Source organism: Gymnoscopelus microlampas (assembly GCF_963454915.1).
Source record: "Gymnoscopelus microlampas genome assembly, chromosome: 7".
Taxonomy (NCBI): Eukaryota; Metazoa; Chordata; class Actinopteri; order Myctophiformes; family Myctophidae; genus Gymnoscopelus; species Gymnoscopelus microlampas.
In genome coordinates, this window is record NC_139944.1 from 36,838,954 (window position 1) to 36,862,625 (window position 23,672).

Genomic DNA, 23,672 nt, shown 5'->3' on the forward strand with positions numbered 1-23,672 from the left:
TGTTTGTCCACAGATTTGTCATTTACTTTTTTTCCCTCCATTAGGCCTGTGGTTCATGGACTTCTTAATGACTTTAAATTGCCTAATGGTAATGGAGGGGCGTAATTGAATTGTGTGTTTCTAGAAACAGTGAAGTGTGGGAGGGGGCAGAATTTAATCCTTTTGGTCTCATCTGGAACGATGCAGCATGGCTGAACATTACTGAGGTCCTAAACATTTTTCTGCCAAATGTTTCTCTATCCAGTACCTCCTATGATAGCTGTTGACAACATAGCTCCATGTGTGGGGCATTCTTGTGTATGATATCTCCAGAATAATGCTGCTTTACTATTACTATTACACTCAGAGTTTTCTCTTTCAGTCATTATATTTCATAAAGAGGTTGTAAAATCACTTACTGTGCATGTATTTATAGATACAGTATTTCTTTTTTTGTTTCAAAGTCATTGTTAACAAAACCACTTTAACATGGAACCACACCCAGACTAACAGTCCGGGCACCTAGGCTCTAAAGTAGCCTGACATCGTGCATCGCGGGTTCGAGTCCCGTTCCATACCGTGTTGATAGCCTGGCATGGCCAGACTAATATCACTGCGTAGATATTAGTCTGGAATCTCTATTTGGAACCTGCATGTCCAAGGCGCTGATTTAAAAAAATGCCTCTGGTGATAAACCTGCCCCACATTTGTATACTGGGCCCTGATTGGTGCCCCACAACTTAGGGGGCAGCGAAATCCAATCAACAACCGAGCGGGGCCAGACCCAATCTGCCGAGGGCAATTTTTTTTTTTGCACTGGCAGATTCGTCTGGTTTCCAGGCTACCGTGTTGAGCCCTCAGAAGAGATGCTTCACTAACAGAAACCATGTGGTGTCCCATCTGTCAGGGCAAGCCAGCACCTCAGCTGGCCTCTCTGGACATAAAGGGACCACTCAGGACCCATGGAGACCTCAGCCAGCAAAACAAACACACACACACGCACGCACGCACACACACAAATGCAATCACATGCAAGATGTATGGTCAGACTGGGGGTGCTTAGTGGTTCAGGTGGTAGTGCACAGACCATTATGCTCCTAGTAAGCGTGAGCACTCGGGTCAAAATCTAACTCTCATGTCATCACGTCTCTGCCCTTGGTTTCCTGACCACACTCTCCTAACTGAAATAAAGCACTTGGACTTAGACAGGCATATATACTAATGCTTTATGTACATATCGTTACTGTCGGACAGAAACCTTGTATCATGGTCAGTAACATGTCAGTATCATGGTCAATATCATGGGCGGTATCATGGTCAGTGTCATGGTCGGTATCATGGTCAGTATCATGGTCAGTAACATATCAATATCATGGTCAATATGGTCAGTATCATGGTCAGTAACATATCAGTATCATGGTCAATATCATGGTCATTATCATGTCAGTATCATGGTCAGCATCATAGTCAGCATCATGGTCAGTATCATGGTCAGTATCATGTCAGTATCATGTCATTAACATTGTCAGTATCATGGTCAGTAACATATCAGTATCATGGTCAATATCATGGTCAGTATCATGTTAGTATCATGGTCAGCATCATAGTCAGCATCATGGTCAGTATCATGTCAGTATCATGACATTAACATGGTCAGTATCATGGTCAGCATCATGGTCAGTAATATCATGGTCAGTATCATGTCATCAACATGGTCAGTATCATGACATTAACATGGCCAGTATCATGGTCAGCATCATGGTCATTATCATGTCAGTATCGTGATTTGTGTGTGTGTGTGTGTGTGTGTGTGTGTGTGTGTGTGTGTGTGTGTGTGTGTGTGTGTGTGTGTGTGTGTGTGTGTGTGCGTGCGTGTGCGTGGGCGCGTTTGGGAGCACGAGCAGCATTGTGCTGAGTATGAGAAAGTCTCAAATTGTGATGAACAGACAATTCCTGTCAAACACCCACGAGGACAGCCAATCACACACCTTACTGCAAACGTGTGTGCGTGCCCGAGCTGTGTGTGTAATGACTCTCAGTTCTTTTGTCTTCAGTTTCTTGTTTTCCTTGTTTTTCGTCCTCCCCTCCTCTGTCCTCAGCGTGCGTGCGTGTTCTGGATCAAAGGGTGCCTCTAGCTACCTTGATGCAGGACTGGTTCCAGTGAAAACATCATGTCTACCTCTCTCAATCTTGCACTTTGGCACCCTGGATAAGAGCATCTGCTAAAATGTAAATTGTAAACATAATCTCTCCTTGCTCACCAAGACGGTGAGAAGCAAAAGGATGACTTGCTTATTCTCTCTCTCTCTCTCTCTCTCTCTCTCTCTCTCTCAAACTACACTCAGTTGTCAAGATAGTACGTACGTTTTTGAAGCATTACACCATACGGTTGTCGGTGTTATTAAATGCTTTACAATAACAAAAGTTGTGTAGGCATAGAGTTGCATGAACGGAAACATGACTTGAGATAGATACCCCTACTGTGATCACACAAATTGAAATTCTGAGAGGGATGACCTTTGATTGTAACCTGTTCTTTTTGGCTGATGATTCAACTCACCTAGTCTCTCATGATATATATATGAGGTAGAAATATTACTTCCCCAAAATCAGCAAATTATCAGAAAATGAATTGTCTCTATCTTGGCAAAACAGAGTTGATACTATTTGGGTCTAATGCAAAAATAAAGAAGTCCTCTGGGTTCATAGTGGTAGTAGGTGACATTGAAGTTACAGTACAGTCAAGGAAGAAGTTACATTTAGGCTACTGTACATATTAAACAATAAACTATATGGAGAGAGTATGGCACTAATCTCAAAGGTCAATCAAAAAGTAACATTTCTAGCTAGAATTCTCACTTTTAAGCTCTTGAAATAGTAGCAGGGGCACTTGTTCAATGCAATTTTGATTACAGTAGCATACCTAAGATCCTTAAAAATACGTTACAGAACTCACAAAATAAAATACTTAGGTTGGTCCTTAAACTCCACTCCAGAACACATCTGTCTGCTCATTTTGTTAGCCTCAAGTCGCTCAAAGTGGAGTAGAGAATATCACATGAATATGGTCCACAGGATTGTAAACAAGGTGTTACCCAAATATCTACTCAATTACTTTTAAGGTTAGTGACGTAGACAGTTATTCCACCAGAGGGGGCTCCACAGACTTTGTACCTTGCAGATTCATATTTAACAAATAGGAAGCAAAGGGTTCGTATTGGTAACAAACAGTCAACATATCTCAACAGTAACATTGGCGTTCCTCAGGGATCAATACTGGGCCCTATCTTGTTCAGTTTGTATATTAATGATCTGCCTTCTGTCTGTCCATCTGTCTCCATACAAATGTATGCTGATGACACAGTTCTCTACACACATGCGGCAAACAAACAACTAGCAGCAGATAAACTAACTGCAGCCATGGTCCATGTATCTGATTGGTTGAGGAACTCATGTTTACACCTGAATACAAACAAAACCGTTTGTATGTTTTTTTCCTGCCTCTAGCTACCTTGATGCAGGACTGGTTCCAGTGAAAACATCATGTCTACCTCTCTCAATCTTGCACTTTGGCACCCTGGATAAGAGCATCTGCTAAAATGTAAATTGTAAACACTAGAAGCTCGCCCCCGCTATGCGGGGGCTCGCGTCTAGCCCGCGGCCACGCCCACGTAGCGCCCGCGGCCACTTGGCAACTCATATAAGTGGCGTAGCGTCATGAGGGTCAGTGGGGCCGTGGCTCGGTCAGTGAAGACCATGTAGTGCGGATGATATGTGGCATAGAGGGGCAGATTGTAAATCCCCAGAGGAAACATCCGTGGGCTACCATTGGTTCAGCGATGTGTGCGGTCGCCCTGCGGCCCCTCCTCCTCCACCAATGTGCAGTATTGAGAGCCCTGACGTCACAACAATTGGAGCGATGGGCACTGCACTGTGGTTGGTTAGGGTACACCTAGGGCCCAGGTAGAACCCAGTTGAAGCCTGCATGGGCAAACCCAGGTAGGACCCGCCTTGGTCCCACATAAACATGGGTAGTTGGGGCCCACCTAAGGGCCAGGTAGAAGCTACTTATAGCCTGCATGGGCATCGCAGTTGGGACTGAAGTGGATGCCGCTGACATTGCTGACATGGGGTCCATATGGTTTAGGCCACCTTGAAACCATATGGGAACTACGCTGGCATGCTGGCTGTAATGCAAACGCTGCATCATACCTGCAGTGTGTAGTTTGATGTTGTGTGTGTAGCAGATATACCTGCAGTGTGTAGATCAATGTCCATATGAAAGTCAATGCCCAGCAGTGTTTTTTTTCCCCAGCAGAGTTTCTAGTGTCTCTGTCTCTCTCTGGAAGAGGTTGCACATGAACTCTGCAGCCGCACTGAGGCGCTCCAACACAAACACTCTGACATTAAGCTGCTTCACACAACAAACATCAGCACGATGCTGCTGTTTGTCCAAAAGACACAATCTCCTCTCCCACCGACGTCATGTGTTCATTTATCGACAGCCGTACAGACTCCTTTTGACACATTTTACCTTGTTTATCCAGCTCTCACTGACTCATCGGGCTGTTATTTTGCTGCGAGCAAGTCAACGATGTGAGAGATTAGCTATCACAGACGGACGGACAGGGGGTGAAACATAGTCTTGCGCCATGCCTTTCGGCCTGGCGGAGACAATAAAAAAAGGAAAGTAAAGGAAATGAGCATTTCTGCAACAAAAGTAGTCAACAAACTGTACTATGAAAACATGGGCCACATTGTCAAAGAATGTAAGAAAGAGGCAGTCATGTAGAAAATAGCCGATCTACAAGCTTACAAAGCCTCTCAACGTGAGGCGTTTTGAGCTTGTAGATCGGCTATTTTCACAATATGTACTTGTGGAACGGAGTCAAACAGAATGGGGGGGTCCCCAGATCAAGTACGTTTATTTGGGGGGGGGGGGGGGGGGGCGTGAAAGGGTTGATAAGCACTGCTGTAATCGGAGCGAAATTATCTGAAATTACTACATGACCATAATGCAGCCTAACATGCGTTGCACGGGGCGGTCCTGCCATTACGTTAGTTACTGTAGTTGCTGTGGAGCTACATAGTTCTCCAGAAGACACACACAAACATACACCATCTACAATGGACTAACTGAGCAGCAATATTGACATTCACCACACGAACGTGCATTGTTGACAAAGTGACTGATTGCACAGCCGTTGCAGGCATGACAACCACGTTAGCGTTAGCGACATGGCAGCTATCACAGCGCCCTGTCCGTCGTCGCTGGGACTAACTGTGATGGCTACAGCAGTAACAGCAAGCTGTCTGCGATGCCATTGTCTGGAGACTGCTCTTAGCGTGACACGACCAATGAGAGTGAGCGCTGTAGTTGTTGCTAAGATACGGTGGCGTCTCTGCCCCATAGCTTGTAGATCTCTCACGCATGATTGGCGTAGGCTGCGTTGCCAGGTCTGACTGTTTGTATAAGCGACTTTGGGCTTATTTGGGTGCACTTTTGGGCTCGTTTCCATAGACCACGGCAGCGCTTATTTCTTTCCCGTGACCGATGTGGCAAAAAAAGTGCAAAACGAACCATCCGGAAGTAAATTGCGAGATGAAATATATAGCACTTTTTGATTATTAGAGAAGGAGACACATGTGAAGGTTGAAAATGAAAGGTAGGAGATTATATAGTTTTTCATGAGGGATTTTTGTAGCAAGTTGTGAGAGAATTGGGCCACTCCTGTGGGCGGGGGGCTGATTAGAACCATTGGGGTTTGAAAGGAGACGCTCTCTGTTTGAGTGATAAGATAATCTCTCCTTGCTCACCAAGACGGTGAGAAGCAAAAGGATGACTTGCTTATTCTCTCTCTCTCTCTCTCTCTCTCTCTCTCTCTCTCAAACTACACTCAGTTGTCAAGATAGTACGTACGTTTTTGAAGCATTACACCATACGGTTGTCGGTGTTATTAAATGCTTTACAATAACAAAAGTTGTGTACCCTTAGCAAAAAAGAGTATACTTCAAGTTCATTTTATCAAGTATACTTAAGTATAAGTATATGTATAGTAAGTATACTAATACAAATGTACTTGTAGTACACTAGAGAGTATACTTATTTTGGCTAAATTGGAACGTGTTTAGTTTACAAAAGTATACTTTCAAGTATACCACAAGTACACTCATCTATATACTGCTAGTGTACTAGTTATATACTTCTAGACCACTTTGTGGTTCATTGGAGTACACTTTAAAGTATATCCTCAGTAAACTACTAGTTTACTTGTAGTTATACTTTAAGTATACTGGAGAGTATACTTTTTTGGCTAAATTGGAACATGTTTAGTTTACAAAAGTATACTTTAAGGTCATATTGTAGTTTACAGAAGTATACTTTCAAGTATACCACAAGTACACTCATCTATATACTGCTAGTGTACTAGTCATATACTTCTAGCCCACTTTGTGGTTCATTGGAGTACACTTTAAAGTAAATTCTCAGTAAACTACTAGTTTACTTGTAGTTATACTTTAAGTATACTATTTATGTACTTGTAAGTACACTCATCTATATACTGCAAGTGTACTAGTTATATACTTCTAACCCACTTTGTGGTTCATTGAAGTACACTTTGAAGTGTATCCGCAGTAAACTACTAGTTTACTTGTAGTTATACTTAAGTATACTATTTATATACTTGTAAGTACACTCATCTATATACTGCTAGTGTACTTGTTATATACTTCTAGCCCACTTTGTGGTTCATTGAAGTACACTTTTAAGTGTATCTGCAGCAAACTACTAGTTTACTTGTAGTTATACTTAAGTATACTATTCATATACTTGTAAGTACACTCATCTATATACTGCTAGTGTACTTGTTATATACTTCTAGCCCACTTTGTGGTTCATTGAAGTACACTTTTAAGTATATCTTCAGTAAACTACTAGTTTACTTGTAGTTATACGTAGGTATACTATTTATATACTTGTGTCATGTACTAGGGAACACATGGCAAAACAAGGGTCCACAAACAAGTCAAACGTTTAAACTATATTTATCGTTCTAAATTAAATAAAGAATTGCAATAATTAAAACATACTGGTATGAGGTGTGTAACGACGGGTTGCCGTTACTAGACTTAATTCACATTCAAACACAGCGCTGCATAGGTATTGTATAGGTAGAGAAAGACACATATGGTAACAAATGCATTTATTGAAGTTATGGGGGATGGGGGCAGTGTGTTTCACTCTGAAGGTGCAGAGGTGCTGATGTCATCATACACCTATGAAGGAACAGAAAGGCCACATTAGTAGGACTCCACAGTAGTAGCATACTTTGAATTGACAAGTATAATGGGAATGGGAATCTCCGATGTCTAAACTTACCTCTGACTGTCCCCCGCCTTCCCAGTGTGGTGTTGGGGCCAAAGAGTTCCCTCCGGCAACACGCACCCTATTTATTAGTTCCGGGAGGGTGATACCAAGTGGGAAGTAGAGAGAGGGGAGATTGGCATCGACTGTAATTAATTGAACCATGTATATGGGGTGGGTATATTTAGTAGGCTCAGTGGTAATTGTAAATATGTATTGAGGGTGCATATATAGTGGTCTAGTGTTTTAAATAAAATTGTATTGTGTGTTTATAGGTGTGGGAATATTTTGGAGGTACCTGGGGAATGGTAGGAGCTAGCCAGGTAATAGGGACCCACCTATAAAAGGCAGTCAGTCTGTGTATGTGAGAGGAGCTGACAGGTTGTGCCCAATACTGTACGGCCTGCCCCACTCTGCCCTAATCACTCAAGCTGCCGGCTAGCCAACAGTGGAGGCAGAGGGGCGGGGCCGTCACACTTGTAATTACAATAAGGGCAGCCATAGCTGAGTGGTTAGTGAGCCCGCCTAGGGAGCCAGAGGCCCTGGTTGCCCCAGGTTCGATTCCAGGCCAGGGCAGCATATGTGTTGATGAAATGAAATTTGTCCTGAGCAAGACTCTTAACCCCTAATTGCTCACAGGTTCTCATTGGAAACAAGACCGCAAGGGCTTTCATGAACGACCTGTTAAAAGGAATTATCCTTACACACTCATCTATATCACTCACACTGCCCTCACCCCCCATAACTTCAATAAATGCATTTGTTACCATATGTGTCTTTCTCTACCTATACAATACCTATGCAGAGCTGTGTTTGAATGTGAAATAGGTCTCGTAACGGCGACCCGTCGTTACACACCTCATACCAGTATGTTTTAATTATTGCAATTCTTTATTTAATTTAGAACGATAAATATAGTTTAAACGTTTGACTTGTTTGTGGACCCTTGTTTTGCCATGTGTTCCCTAGTACATGACACAAGTATATAAATAGTATACTTAAGTATAACTACAAGTAAACTAGTAGTTTACTGCGGATACACTTAAGTGTACTTCAATGAACCACAAAGTGGGTTAGAAGTATATAACTAGTACACTTGCAGTATATAGATGAGTGTACTTACAAGTACATAAATAGTATACTTAAAGTATAACTACAAGTAAACTAGTAGTTTACTGAGTATGTACTTTAAAGTGTACTCCAATGAACCACAAAGTGGGCTAGAAGAATATAACTAGTACACTAGCAGTATATAGATGAGTGTACTTCACTGAAGTTCATTGAAGTACACTTTTAAGTATATTCTCAGTAAACTACTAGTCTACTTGTAGTTATACTTAAGTATACTAGTCTCAGGAAGTATAAGTATAAGCCTTAGACTTTTCTCTATACTTTTCAGTATACAACAAGTATACTAGTCTCAGGATGTTTAAGTATAAGCCTTAGACTTTTCTTTATACTTTTCAGTATACGACAAGTATACTTAAGTATACTAGTCTCAGGATGTTAAAGTATAAGCCTTAGACTTTCCTTTATACTTTTCAGTATACGACAAGTATAAGCCTTAGACTTTTCTCTATACTTTTCAGTATACAACAAGTATACTAGCCTCAGGATGTTTAAGTATAAGCCTTAGACTTTTCTTTATACTTTTCAGTATACGACAAGTATACTTAAGTATACTAGTCTCAGGATGTTAAAGTATAAGCCTTAGACTTTCCTTTATACTTTTCAGTATACGACAAGTATAAGCCTTAGACTTTTCTCTATACTTTTCAGTATACAACAAGTATACTAGCCTCAGGATGTTTAAGTATAAGCCTTAGACTTTTCTTTATACTTTTCAGTATACGACAAGTACACTTAAGTATACTAGTCTCAGGATATTTAAGTATAAGCCTTAGACTTTTCTTTATACTTTTCAGTATACAACAAGTATAAGCCTTAGACTTTTCTCTATACTTTTCAGTATACAACAAGTATACTTAAGTATACTAGTCTCAGGATGTTTAAGTATAAGCCTTAGACTTTTCTCTATACTTTTCAGTATACGACAAGTATAAGCCTTAGACTTTTCTCTATACTTTTCAGTATACGACAAGTATACTTAAGTATACTAGTCTCAGGATGTTTAAGTATAAGCCTTAGACTTTTCTTTATACTTTTCAGTATACGACAAGTATAAGCCTTAGACTTTTCTCTATACTTTTCAGTATACAACAAGTATACTAGTCTCAGGATGTTTAAGTATAAGCCTTAGACTTTTCTTTATACTTTTCAGTATACGACAAGTATAAGCCTTAGACTTTTCTCTATACTTTTCAGTATACAACAAGTATACTAGTCTCAGGATGTTTAAGTATAAGCCTTAGACTTTTCTTTATACTTTTCAGTATACGACAAGTATAAGCCTTAGACTTTTCTCTATACTTTTCAGTATACAACAAGTATACTAGTCTCAGGATGTTTAAGTATAAGCCTTAGACTTTTCTTTATACTTTTCAGTATACGACAAGTATAAGCTTTAGACTTTTCTCTATACTTTTCAGTATACAACAAGTATACTAGTCTCAGGATGTTTAAGTATAAGCCTTATACTTTTCTTTATACTTTTCAGTATACGACAAGTATAAACCTTAGACTTTTCTCTATACTTTTTAGTATACAACAAGTATACTAGTCTCAGGATGTTTAAGTATAAGCCTTAGACTTTTCTTTATACTTTTCAGTATAAGACAAGTATACTTAAGTATACTAGTGTCAGGAAGTATAAATATAAGCCTTAGACTTTTCTTTATACTTATCAGTATACGACATGTATACTACCCTCAGGAACTATAAGTATAAGCCTTAGACTTCTCTTTATACTTTTCAGTATAAGAAAAGTATACTTAAGTATACTAGTCTCAGGAAGTATAAGTATAAGTCTCTAATTAGTATACTTAGACTTGTCTTTACACTTTTCAGTATAAGCCAAGTATACTTAAGTATACTAGTTTTAAGTATATATATCTGTCGAGTATATAAAAGTAAACGTAAAGTATACTGTCTCATTTTTAGTATAAAAGAAGTATACTTATAGTACACTTTCATAAACTGCTTTTTGCTAAGGGTAGGCATAGAGTTGCATGAACGGAAACATGACTTGAGATAGATACCCCTACTGTGATCACACAAATTGAAATTCTGAGAGGGATGACCTTTGATTGTAACCTGTTCTTTTTGGCTGATGATTCAACTCACCTAGTCTCTCATGATATATATATGAGGTAGAAATATTACTTCCCCAAAATCAGCAAATTATCAGAAAATGAATTGTCTCTATCTTGGCAAAACAGAGTTGATACTATTTGGGTCTAATGCAAAAATAAAGAAGTCCTCTGGGTTCATAGTGGTAGTAGGTGACATTGAAGTTACAGTACAGTCAAGGAAGAAGTTACATTTAGGCTACTGTACATATTAAACAATAAACTATATGGAGAGAGTATGGCACTAATCTCAAAGGTCAATCAAAAAGTAACATTTCTAGCTAGAATTCTCACTTTTAAGCTCTTGAAATAGTAGCAGGGGCACTTGTTCAATGCAATTTTGATTACAGTAGCATACCTAAGATCCTTAAAAATACGTTACAGAACTCACAAAATAAAATACTTAGGTTGGTCCTTAAACTCCACTCCAGAACACATCTGTCTGCTCATTTTGTTAGCCTCAAGTCGCTCAAAGTGGAGTAGAGAATATCACATGAATATGGTCCACAGGATTGTAAACAAGGTGTTACCCAAATATCTACTCAATTACTTTTAAGGTTAGTGACGTAGACAGTTATTCCACCAGAGGGGGCTCCACAGACTTTGTACCTTGCAGATTCATATTTAACAAATAGGAAGCAAAGGGTTCGTATTGGTAACAAACAGTCAACATATCTCAACAGTAACATTGGCGTTCCTCAGGGATCAATACTGGGCCCTATCTTGTTCAGTTTGTATATTAATGATCTGCCTTCTGTCTGTCCATCTGTCTCCATACAAATGTATGCTGATGACACAGTTCTCTACACACATGCGGCAAACAAACAACTAGCAGCAGATAAACTAACTGCAGCCATGGTCCATGTATCTGATTGGTTGAGGAACTCATGTTTACACCTGAATACAAACAAAACCGTTTGTATGTTTTTTTCATACAAACAGACACTTTTTATCCTGACATTATCGTCAATGGAAACAGTATTAAGGTAGTATCTGAATTTAAATATCTAGGAATCACACTAGACTCAAACTTGACATTTAAAAAACATATAAAAAATGTAGCCAATACAAATTCAATCTGTCTAATTGCAGGCACATAAGACCATATCTAACAACAGACGCAGCCAAACTTTTCATGCATGCTATGATTTTCTCACACATCACATACTGCTTCACAACCTGGTCACAGACAAATCTAACCACTCTCAAACCCATAGAATCACTCTACAAACAGACATTAAAAACACTTGATCAAAAACCCAACCGTTACCACCATTGCCTTATAGTTCAAAAGTATAATTTATTTAATTTTGATACCTTTAAACATTTTGCAGATACTTGTCTCATTTTTAAGGTTTTAAATGGGCTTGCACCTCCACCACTAAAACAGTTCATAGAGCGAAGGGAAAGTGGTGACAGAACAACAAGGGCAACTACCAGAGGGGACTGTTAGGTACCATTCAGACAGAGTGTGTTTGGTAAAACAGTCTTCTCTGTTAGAGCCTCCCATCACTGGAATAGCCTCCCTACAGAAGTAAGAGAGACCAACAACTATCTAACCTTCAAATTCAACCTGAAGAGATGGCTTAAAGCTAACCAAATTTGTAATCATGGGTAATTATCAGCTCAACTAATCACTGGTGTCTCATTTTTTACTGTATTGTTTTGTCTTTTGTACTATGTCTTGTATTGTTGATGATGATGTCTGTTTTTGTATGGATAGCTATATCACCATTTTTTAACAGCCTGCTCAGGGACTACAGATGAAAATTAGCCAACTCTGGCTAAATCTGGCTCATTTACATGGATGTGATAAACTGACATGTTGATTAATGTGCACTGTCCCTGGTAAATAAATGAATTAATTCAAAAGCTGTATGGGAATGTGGAATGGATACCTACAAGCCTTAAGTCAGTTAACTCCATTGTTAACTTCAAGTCCTCCATAAAGGAAAAGAGGATTTTATCCTTTTCACAGATGTACAAATATATGTTTATATATATGCATTTTGTCAATACAAACATCAATCAATCAATCTTGCCACTGCCATACCCCATCTCTGCATGGCTCTGTAGAGGGTGAAAGCTTGCATTATAGGCCTAGATGGAGAGAGGAGACATCATCCTTACTGCTGCATTGGGTTTAAAATGTACAGTTATGTGAAGTAGATCAAGATACTTGCTGTCTTACTACCCCCCCGCCCCCCTCTTTTCACATCATAACCATCTATTGTACCATGTGTTCCACATTTTATCTTGTCATTGTCTCTTGACTCTTTTTTTTATCACCCTGGCATTGGATTGTCCTTGGTTCTAGAATGTAACAATCTTTCCCACATTGATTTTTCCCTTCCCGTGTTCTGTTTCAGTGTCACATTACCGGCCACCTTGATTTGCTCCTCTCTTGTGGTGCTGTTGCACCTTTACCAAAACCAATGAACTCAATACCATTGCACTGTTTGGTATGATAATACTTCACCTTATCAATCAATGCTTCCTGCATTTTTTAAATCCCATATAATGTTTTCTTTTCTTTTTTATGTATTTACTGTATGTGACTCAAGACCATGAGCACAAGCATAATATACAAAAACAACAAAATGATGGCACACGACATAGCTGACACATTCTGCAAAAAGGCATCTAATTTGCAAATATTTTTTGTCTCATCTGATTGTAATAACAGAATTCATTTAAACATTACTTTTCAAATACTTTTTGCTATAATTCATCATGCTTATATTGTTACATTGAAACTTAATATGATACTCATCTCATTGTTAAAGGTTGCAAATGCTCTGGTTTCTATCTAACCTTTTATATCTCCCAATGATCTTGGGAATTCTGGTGTTGTTCAAAAGTTACAAGTCTGTACTTGTTTTTTTCACACTACAGATACGTCTGTCTGTCTGTCTGTGTGTCTGTCTGTCTGTCTACAGTCTCTATCATCTTTACCGATGCTCATAGCTATTCAGCATCTTCCAATAAAGCTTCAGACGGTGACCATTTTGCTCTTACGTCATACTCATGGAGTGCCACCTATGACCCAACCATTCCTCCATAACTCTCTCTCCTTTCTCTCTTTCTCCCTTTCTCTCTTTCTCTCTTTCTCTCTCTCTCTTCAGCCGTGTGCCTGGTGCTAGGTTGTATGATCTTCCCTGATGGCTGGGATGCAGAAGTTATTCGGGACATGTGCGGCGAGGAGACAGGGAAGTACACTCTGGGCAACTGTTCGGTGCGCTGGGCCTACATCCTGGCCATCATCGGCATCTTGGACGCCCTCATCCTCTCATTCCTGGCCTTTGTGCTGGGCAACCGGCAGAATGATCTCCTCCAGGAGGAGCTGCTTAAGGCTGAGAACAAAGGTGAGACACACAAACTGGATGTATGGCAAAGGACAGGTAATACCTGTATATGTATCAAAGTCTAAAACCTCAAAACTCATTCAAATAACTGCAAAATATGTTTATGCTATTGGCTAGGCAAGGAAGACTATGCTCAAGTAAAGCATAAGAATTGTTCTCAGCCACTAATGTTCCTGACCTAGACTAGCAAGTAATTTTCCAAGTCACAAATACAAAACTGGTTGGCTGTAGACACATGTAGACCCAGAGTGTAGCCCCATGTTGATGGGGTCTACACTCTTTTATAACATACAAACATACGTACATACACTGTATGTTTCACCTCAATGCTGTGTGGCACTAGGGCCTGAATCTCTGATCCGGTTTCATCCTCCAGGTTTTTCCGCCACTGTGGTTTTCACCATCGATTCTCTGTCTGTTTATGAAATATTGATAGATTCAGGATGCAGTTCTGCAATTTCATCCTCTCAGCTCTGTAATATCATCCTGAGTTAAATGGACACTTCTTCAATTCTGCTGTGAAGTGTACATTTGCCAATAACAGAGAAGACAAGTTTTAAAGTGGCATCATGATGAGTGGTATTGCAGCATCATCAAAGTAGGCAAAGACTCTGTGAGTGTTAAGATCCCCCCATTCTTTCATATCCCTCTGATTCTATTGAGGAAGTTTCCATGGTTACGTGTCAGATTCCAGCAGGATACGTCTGCAGTTTCCTCTGAAGCCCGATTTATACTCAACGCAACGTGTCGCATGTCGAAAATAGCCAACCTATACAAGCTTAAGATGTCTCATGGATGGAATGCATTGTGAGCTTGTAGGTCTGCTATTTTCTGCACGTGACACACCGTTGTGCCAAGAAGTATAAGCCGGGCATCGCTCGCCTCTCTCTTTACGTCTGTCTGTTCTCCCCAGTGACTCTACACTCTGCAGCTGTGCCTTCTGTTGCTCTGTCTCTTTTCTCTCTCGCGCTCCCTCCCGTTATCTCTGAAATGAACTATTTCAATGTTCCTCCACTCCCTCCCAAATCCTCGTCTCTTTTCACCCTCCCCTTCAGCCAAGCCTTTTTTAATAATTAGTGAGTGAGTAAAGGAAGTAGTTGGACTAGGACGCAGAGAGGAGAGATGAGGCACATGGAAAGGTAGAAGAGAGTCTTCGGTGATGGAGGGATGGGAGGAGGGAGGGAGAGTCTGGAGTGAAATAGGATCCAGATGGGGTCCATACGCAGAGGGAAGGCCACGGGAGGATGCGAGGAAGAGATGCAACACACACACACACACACACACACACACACACACACACACACACACACACACACACACACACACACACACACACACACACACACACACACACACACACACACACACACACACACACACACACACACACACACACACACACAACCCCCTTTTCCCCTGCCAGTCCACTTGATTTGCCTTCCCGAAAGAGAGTTTACTTATATTCATTAATTAGCTCTCACTTCGACCGTGGCAGGAAAAGCTGTCATCACTTCTCCCCAAGATGAAACGTACTATATAACCCCATCTTCCAACACACATACAGATACCCTGGGCCTGCACCATCGATACATCCACATACAGCAGTGTGCTCCATGTTCAACAAGAAAGCCTCATTTCCCGCGAGCTTGCTCGTTTATTGTCTGAAAGCTGCTTAGCGGAATTCATTAACTTTATGTCCAACCGTTGCCGACACACATTAGTCCTGCTGGTCATCCTTTCGGGGTTAATTACAGTATGTAAGTGTACAGCAATGACGACCCCCCCCCCCCCCCCCACACGCACACACACACACAAAGACAGACAGACACCAAAAACTGAAAGGGGCAGTGAACCTAGATATCTGCCATGCTAGTGGCATGTAGGGAGGGTCAGCTGTTATTCCGGTCAGCAATATGCTACAGTAATGTCACTCACTGTGCACATGCTCAGTAGGTCCCCTTCCTGCATGCGAAAATAACAGAATACTCACATCTTTGCAGATTTTATCAACAAAAGTTCAGTTGTTGAGGTACAGTATGACAGTTACGTTATAACTTTACAGAGCATTTGGATTTATTTATTTATTGATTGATTGAATACGTTATTAACAGTTTGCAAAGAGTACAGTGGTACAGTTATACGATAACTCTAAAAGGCTAACACAAAAAGCCCTGAGGGATTGTTTCCGTTGTGGTCCCATGTATTCAATTAATCAAGACTTATAAAGACAAACAATACTATACAAGAAATTATCAAGGATCAATAAAAGTATATTTACAGAGAAACGGTGTGTGTGTGTGTGTGGGGGGGGGGGGGGATTTCTGGTGGCAAGCTAGAGGGCTTGGCTAGGTCCAGTTGGAAATTGCAGACAGGTGCTCTTTTATGGTGGTTTTGAAGGAGGGCAGGGAGTCACTTTTTGATGGCTTTAGGTAGGGCATTCCACATTTTGGTGGGATAGCAGTAGAATGAATTCATCCGCATGTTTGTGCCGAATCTGGGGGGAACGAGATCAGTGGAGCTCCCTCTGGTGTTGTGCCCATGGGCGTTTCTCACTCCACCATCTCCTTCACCCCCCTCCGCAGACCATCTCCAACATCCACACTAACCACCTGCCTGGAGGAGATAAAGGCGTGGATGAAACTCAACTTCCTTCAACTAAACCGAAGCCATCCTGATTGGCAATCCCCACCAGATCCAATCATGCCCTGTTACCTGCATCTCCTTCTCCGGTCACAACCCCAATAAGTATTGTTTCCGCATTGCCAATGCCAGCTAAATTCTCCTCAAGTACATCATAAGTACGTCTCGGAATTAGCTGGCGGCCCGGCAGCGATGAGATGGTCCTGGCCGGTAATTTTCAATGGAAGCCAGTGACATGAAGCTACAAACTGACGCCCGACACTCGCTGCGTGATGAGCTACAAAACCTACACAAAATGTCCCATTAATTTTGCTCATGTGGAGTACACACAACCATGTTATGCTACAACACAAGCCAAACAAATTACATATGGATTTACAAACAGGACATTTGCATTCTGGACAAAGAGAGCGACTAAAACAATTTTTGTTCTCTTTTCTTTACAGATTTTGCAGTTTCCAGGGTAAGTTCCTATCATGGATTGAGTGTTTATGTGGTGTGTGGTCTTGTGGTTGTGAGATACCATATGTGTTGTGTTGTAGAAATGTATACCAGTGCGTGGATATGTACATGCATGCATGTTAAGTAGACGAATTCTCTCTCCCAACTCGTCATATTTCAACACTTGGTCAGGTGCCTTTCACCCGAGGACGCCCCTTGTGTACCATGTTGACGATGATGGAAGGATCATAACCAATTCCCACCAGGAATGCAATTCGGACGGTACTGAGTCTGCCGAAGCAGGATTCACAAGCCTGCTTCTGATGGAGCTCCCACCTTCTTAAAATGTTTTTAACTTGGTTTAAACGTTTTAATGGCAACATTGCCTTGTTTTCGAGGCATGTAGACGAGATTTTCGTCTACATGATCCACTTTCTCGTCATCAGACAGTCACGTGACAGCACCATGTCTTTTTCAGTTTTCTATTTTCAAGGATGTGACGAGTTGGTAGTGAGAATAGAACGGATTAATGTTAGGTTGTGTGGGTGTTATGGAAGTTACTTTTCCAGGAGTCTGGTTATAGACTCATTTAACCCACTGAAGTACATGAACTCAGAAACATAATTAATTTCTGTATAATACAGATGCTGCTCTATTCTGTGCCATTCTAAAGCCGCACCCGTTAACCATTACCCAGGATTTTCTACCCATTAGCCGTTGGGTAGTTAGACGCTATTCTGCACCTGCTATACCCGCTCTGCATTATGCCGACGCCGTTATTTGCGGATGGAGGTGTGACAGTGGGTGTGTTTTGCTATATCCCCAAAATTGCTATTCTGCCCACACACCTTTGGGAAAGCGCACAGTGGACTCTAAAACCACCCGCAATGCCAACTTGGTTTGTAGAGCGCACAGGCTGCAATGGATTCCTGGAGACGGCTATTATTTATAATAACAATAATAATTTTATACAAAGCAGCCCAAGTCAGTACACTCACATGACTATCGATTTCCAACCATGTCTTTAACTATACTGGAAAACTCTACAGCACAGCTTTCTGTCTGTCTGATGGTCTGTCTGTCGCGGGAGGAATAACAGCCCGAGCCCGCCCATCGTGTGTGCGGGGGAGGGGGAGGGGGGCATGAACGAGTCATGAACGTGTTCGTTCACGCTCACGGCAAAGAACTAGTTCTTATGAACGGATCGATCATGACCGACACATCACTATCCAACATGCATTAGCCACTCCCCCATCCCCGGGCAAGTGGGTGTGGGTGCCAAAAACCCATCTTACAGTATCTATGACACTAGATACACTTGCTAAGTGAAAATCTACTATTCCATGATTTATCAGGTTTCTGAAGAGGAGAAATGACAGGGTTTGGCTGGGATTGCTGTGAATAAAGTATTTTAATAATAATGGGTGTAACATATTACATTAGAATGCCTGGGGGCAGTATGTTCTCCCAAAGGAACAAGGCTTAGCGAGAATGGAAGGGAGACGTCAGATAAAAGAATGGCTTTCATGGAGGACTCTGTCTGGCGTGTGTGTGTGTGTGTGTGTGTGTGTGTGTGTGTGTGTGTGTGTGTGTGTGTGTGTGTGTGTGTGTGTGTGTGTGTGTGTGTGTGTGTGTGTGTGTGTGTGTGTGTGTGTGTGTGTGTGTGTGTGTGTGTGTGTGTGATAAGAGGGACTGTTAGCCTAATTATAAGAAAGACTTAGTGGTTTCCTGGTAACTAATACAGCATTTCAGAAAAAGGCTCTAATAATGAGATAATAACATTTTGCCCTGTTTGTATATTGGTCATCTTTAATACACCACATAATATTTTGCCATATGTATTAAATGTCTTAACCAATTAAGTCGTATTCTATTTTATTCCTTATAAAATAGACAATCTACAAGATATTCAAAAATAGATGATTTACAAGCTCACACCGTGTTTCGATGTGATGCGTTGTGAGCTTGTAGATCTGTTATGTTTTGAACATTTATGAAAATTGAAAATCTACTATTTTCGAAAGTTTTTAAAAATGTTTTTTAAATGTTTGTGTCAGCAGGGCCAGACTTACCGTTGGGCTAGGGTGGGCTGCAGCCCAGGGGCCCCCAACTGGGGGGGGGGGGGTATTTATTTATTTTTATGATGAAATTGTAAAGTAACCCTACCAAATTAACCGAATTAAAGTAACAAAAACCCGAAATAAAAGGAAAAAAGTCAGCAAAAAAACAAACATTTTTGTACGCGCAGGGGGGCCTCAAAAGCTACTCTAGCCCACGGGTCTCAACTCCTATAAATCCGGCCCTGTGTGTCAGATAATTGGAGAGAGAATTGGACAGAGAAGGAAAATTCAGTAGTCTTACATTTGTTCTGTATCTCACATAAAATATAATGAGGTGGTTTCCTCACCAAAGTTGGCTTGATGCTGTAGTCAGTTAAACACAGTGCGAATCAACACCTGGGCCTTTTTTATTTGCACACACGGGTTCCGCTCTGAAGTCTGTGTCCAGGTCTATGTGTGTGCGCAATATGGCTAGAAGGCTAGTGATTTATATACAGCAGAGGTGAGCACATTACACTGCTCAGTAGTCCGCTCACACAACAGAGGACATTTACTGCTAGGCTGGCCATTTTCTACTCCCTAACACCACCTAGTCAATGTTAATGGAAGCCCATGAGACCATGGTTTTTCCCACTGCAGGGAATTCATTCAGAACAATATAAACATACAAAAAAGACTGGAAGTAAATTCAGCTTTGCGAGTTGCTTTCAGATCCATTATGAAAAACTGTTTTTGTTTTAATCACATGAACCCTACCGTCCCTATTATTATTTAGATCGGCTATTTTCTGTAAGGAAATTTTAAGAGGGAAAAGGTGGGGGGACCAAGTATATAGATCCCTCAAAAAACTATATAGGGTTTGTTATGCAGCTGGCCTAGAGGTGCCAGGGAACACAGCGAAAAACAGGGGAGACACAGTTTAAAAAGTAACTTATGATCAAAACCCAAATAAACAGACTAGTGTGGAAATCATTAAAATCAGTAATGTAATGCATGTATGCGTGAGTGGATTGTGTACTAGTGTGGGTGAGAGTGTTGTATGTATTAACTGGTGCAAAAGTCAGGTATCTGCCAAAGGACTGGGGAGCAGGCTTTTTAAAGGGATGTGAGCACCCGGGCCCAGGTGCTCCCAAATTAGCCTGATGACCTTCATCACACTGCTACCCAAGTCCTAGAAACCAAATAGAAACACACAATTAGAAGGGCAAAGCAAACAACTCATAACCACATAACCTAAGTGAGACATATGAAGGTGAAATACATATAGCAACTACACATTACTACCGCCTTGCGCCTCCTCCTCCTCGCATAAAAAACCCTGTCTCGAAAAGCCCCGTCTCGCCCCGAAGCCCCGCGCCTAAAACGAGCGCTCCTTTTTCAATTTCCCTGGAATGCCAATTTCCCTGTGACATATACAACAAATGTAGGCTTCAACACACAAATATCAGAGACCAAAACAGAACAGCATTCAAAATCAAACTGCCAGAAAAGAGAGCGAGACCCGAACATATTATGGACAATTTGTATTCCATCGGCCACCAGACTCATTGAACTCATTACCATTGCCCACGTTAAACTCTCACTGGTGCGCTAAGTCGTTAAATACCATAATAAATAGCTCACTACACAGTAAAACACAAAAAAATGTCATTTGTAACCCGTTACGTTTGTACACTCTCAAAGTGAAATGAACCCTCAGTATTTACAGTGTACAAGGTACAAACAGACTACGGGACTTTTTATCTTCCTTTAAGAAAGCTATACCTTAGGCATCGTCAATCTTCAAAGAGGCTTCTTAGCTAAGCGGCTAACACTTTATTCTCTGTCCCCATAGCTACACCTTGGCTCTACTCTACAAATGCACGGAGTAAGAACAAACAGCCTCCCCCATTTGTCGATACAGTATATGACCTGTCCATCAACCTTTGTGCATGTGTGACCCTTGCATGCACCTGGAACCTTTTACTGTTTCTGAAAATAAGATTTTCAGAAACAGTAATCTCACTGGATCGGTTCGCGGTCGAGTGTGCGGGACTGGGATGAGGATCATGCAGCATCTCCAAATCTGAGGCCATGGTTCTCAGCAGGAAACCGATGGATTGTGCACTCCGGGTAGGGGACGAGAATTTGCCCCAGGTGAAGGAGTTAAAGTATATCCGGGTCTTTTTCACGAGTGACGGGAGGACGGAGCAGGAGATCAGCCAGAGAATCGGAGCAGCAGGAGCGGTATTGCAGTCGCTGTACCGTACTGCTGTGACGAAAAGAGAGCTGCGTCAGAAGGCAAAGCTCTCGATATACCGAGCAATATTCGTTCCTACTCTCACCTATGGTCATGACCGAAAGAATAAGATTGCGGATACAAACTGACAAAATTTGTTTTCTCAGACATGTGGCTGGCCTCTCCCTTAGAGAGACTTGGTGTAAAACCGCTGCTCCTTGACTTGGAAAGGAGCCAGCTTAGGTGGTTCGGGCATCTAGTACGGATGCCTCCCGACCGTCTATCTAGGGAGATCCTCGCTGCAAATCCCACTGGGAAGAGAGGCAGACCAAGGACCAGATGGGGCGATTATATCTCCACCCTGGCCTGGGAACCTCCTCCCCCAGGAGGAAGTTGCTAATGTTGCTCTGGAAAGGGAAGACTGGAAACTCTGTTGGAACTGTTACCCCCGTGACCCGATTCCTAAATTATTGTGATAACGTTTCAAAGAAATGCTACTAAGGACTAGTCTTTGATCTAGTATAATCTCACGTTTTCAATCTCTTTTCTCTAAACCTCTAAGTCTCTCAAGCATTGGAGACCTTGGCTTTACAGGTATCTAAAATGTTACACAAAATACTAAAAAGAAAAAGAAAAAAGAACACAACTTAAACGACCATACCAGTGGTATTGCATGTTAAGTCCACTGACCATGACCACTGACCAGTATACTTTAGGTCAGTGGTTCTCAAACTTTTTTTGGATTCAGTATCCTTTCCCTGATTTCTGAATCTAAGTACCCCCTTTACCTGGCTGCAACTTTTTGCTTAGAAAATGGCAAGAGAAAACCATAGCATATGATGCTAACGAAGTAATGATAGTTCTGTGGCCATAACATTTCACTAAGTGCTGTTTTGATGCCAATATGTTCAATATAAAACAGCATAAAGGCAAATACAGGAATTATTCCTTTAACATGTGCTAGTCAAGTTCTATTTTCAACACTTTACAGATTCACACAAAGAATGTCAATGTATTTTCCACTTTCTCATGTAAACCCTGTTGGCTAATTACCTCCGCTAGTCTGTGTACCTCCAGGGTACATGTAGCCCCATTTGAAAAACACTGCTTTACAAAGCCCCACAGACAGCTGTATTTTAAGTGTTAAGTTGTTTTTCATAGATCCGTGGTCACACAATAAGGAAACCCACCAATTAGAGTAATGGCCTCCTGAGAGAGGTCTATAGCGTCCTGATTCTGGGCATGCAGCCCAACCTCAGTGTAAACACTTTCAGGCTTGACGGGGGCGGAGGATGTTGGGGGAAGGGGGCAACAATAGCTGATGTCAGTTTCACATTCCAGGTGGTGTCTCGGACACCACCACCACCCGTCTGTTCTCTAAGGTGGGAAAAATGTGATAACTTAATTCCGTCTGCGCCACGGAGGCCCTTCCCTGGTCAAGACAGATTTGACACCTGCTCAGTGTGAGATAGAGGCAGAAGCCGGGCAGACCCATAAACAGATTAATAACACTGTAATCCCCTACTATTCCCCCTCCCCTCCTTCACCTATTCACTCCGCCCCTGGCTCCCCTCCAAACCCCTATTGATTCACTTTTGCCGTAATCCGATTTTCATTAAATTGGCTGTCGTGGTGGATGAGTCATCACAAAGTGCTACAGCTATTAATATCCCCCCCACACAGACTGTAGGCTCGTCCCCACGCCCCTTCACAAACAGGAAGTTCATACATACGCAGCTGTGACTGGGTTAACAACAGGCTTAGAAAATCACATTGCCGCCCGCTTAATTGAGTCGCTGGTCTAAATAGTCCTCATTATGACCTAGAGCTGGGCGATATGACTTCAAATCAATATCACGGTTATTTCAAACTTTTGCCTCGATTACGATTAACCCATTGAGACCTGTTGCTACCTATACGTTGTTATACCTAATACCTTTCAATCCGGATGCCACCTCTGTGTCTCATTAGTTGTTGCTATACATATAGTAACATCATTTTTTATTTTTTATTTTTAGTAAGAATTTGAACATTTTCAGAAAACTATGGTTAGGTTTTAGAAGGCGTTTTTAGAATCGGCCTCAGGTCTAAATGGGTTAATGAAAGATCATTATTTTAAATAGTGAAAATAGCAGTTCTACAACCTCACTGGTTATGACGCATTACAGACATGGAAAGCAAAGCAAGTGTTACCAATTTATTTTGTGTTGATTCGTTGACATTAAAAAAATGTCGAGCTTCTCGATTTTTCCGATTAACCTACAGTACAAGTCGGTTATTGGTTCTAAATATAATATTGGTTTTCGATATATTTTCGGTTAATTACCCAGCCCTATTATGACCTCATTATTGACG

The 23,672-nt window shown here is 41.3% G+C and overlaps 1 protein-coding gene across 1 annotated transcript in view; it reads left to right on the forward strand.

Moving 5' to 3' along the window:
- The window catches only part of lhfpl4a (LHFPL tetraspan subfamily member 4a), a gene marked incomplete at its 5' end in the record, with an annotated part of 48,510 nt that overhangs the window by 22,121 nt on the left and 2,717 nt on the right, over positions 1 to 23,672 (forward strand). The window contains 2 exons of the mRNA XM_084062436.1: positions 13,719 to 13,958; positions 17,045 to 17,061. Coding sequence (XP_083918562.1) covers positions 13,719 to 13,958; positions 17,045 to 17,061 — 257 coding nt within the window. The remainder of the gene's footprint in view (positions 1 to 13,718; positions 13,959 to 17,044; positions 17,062 to 23,672) is intronic.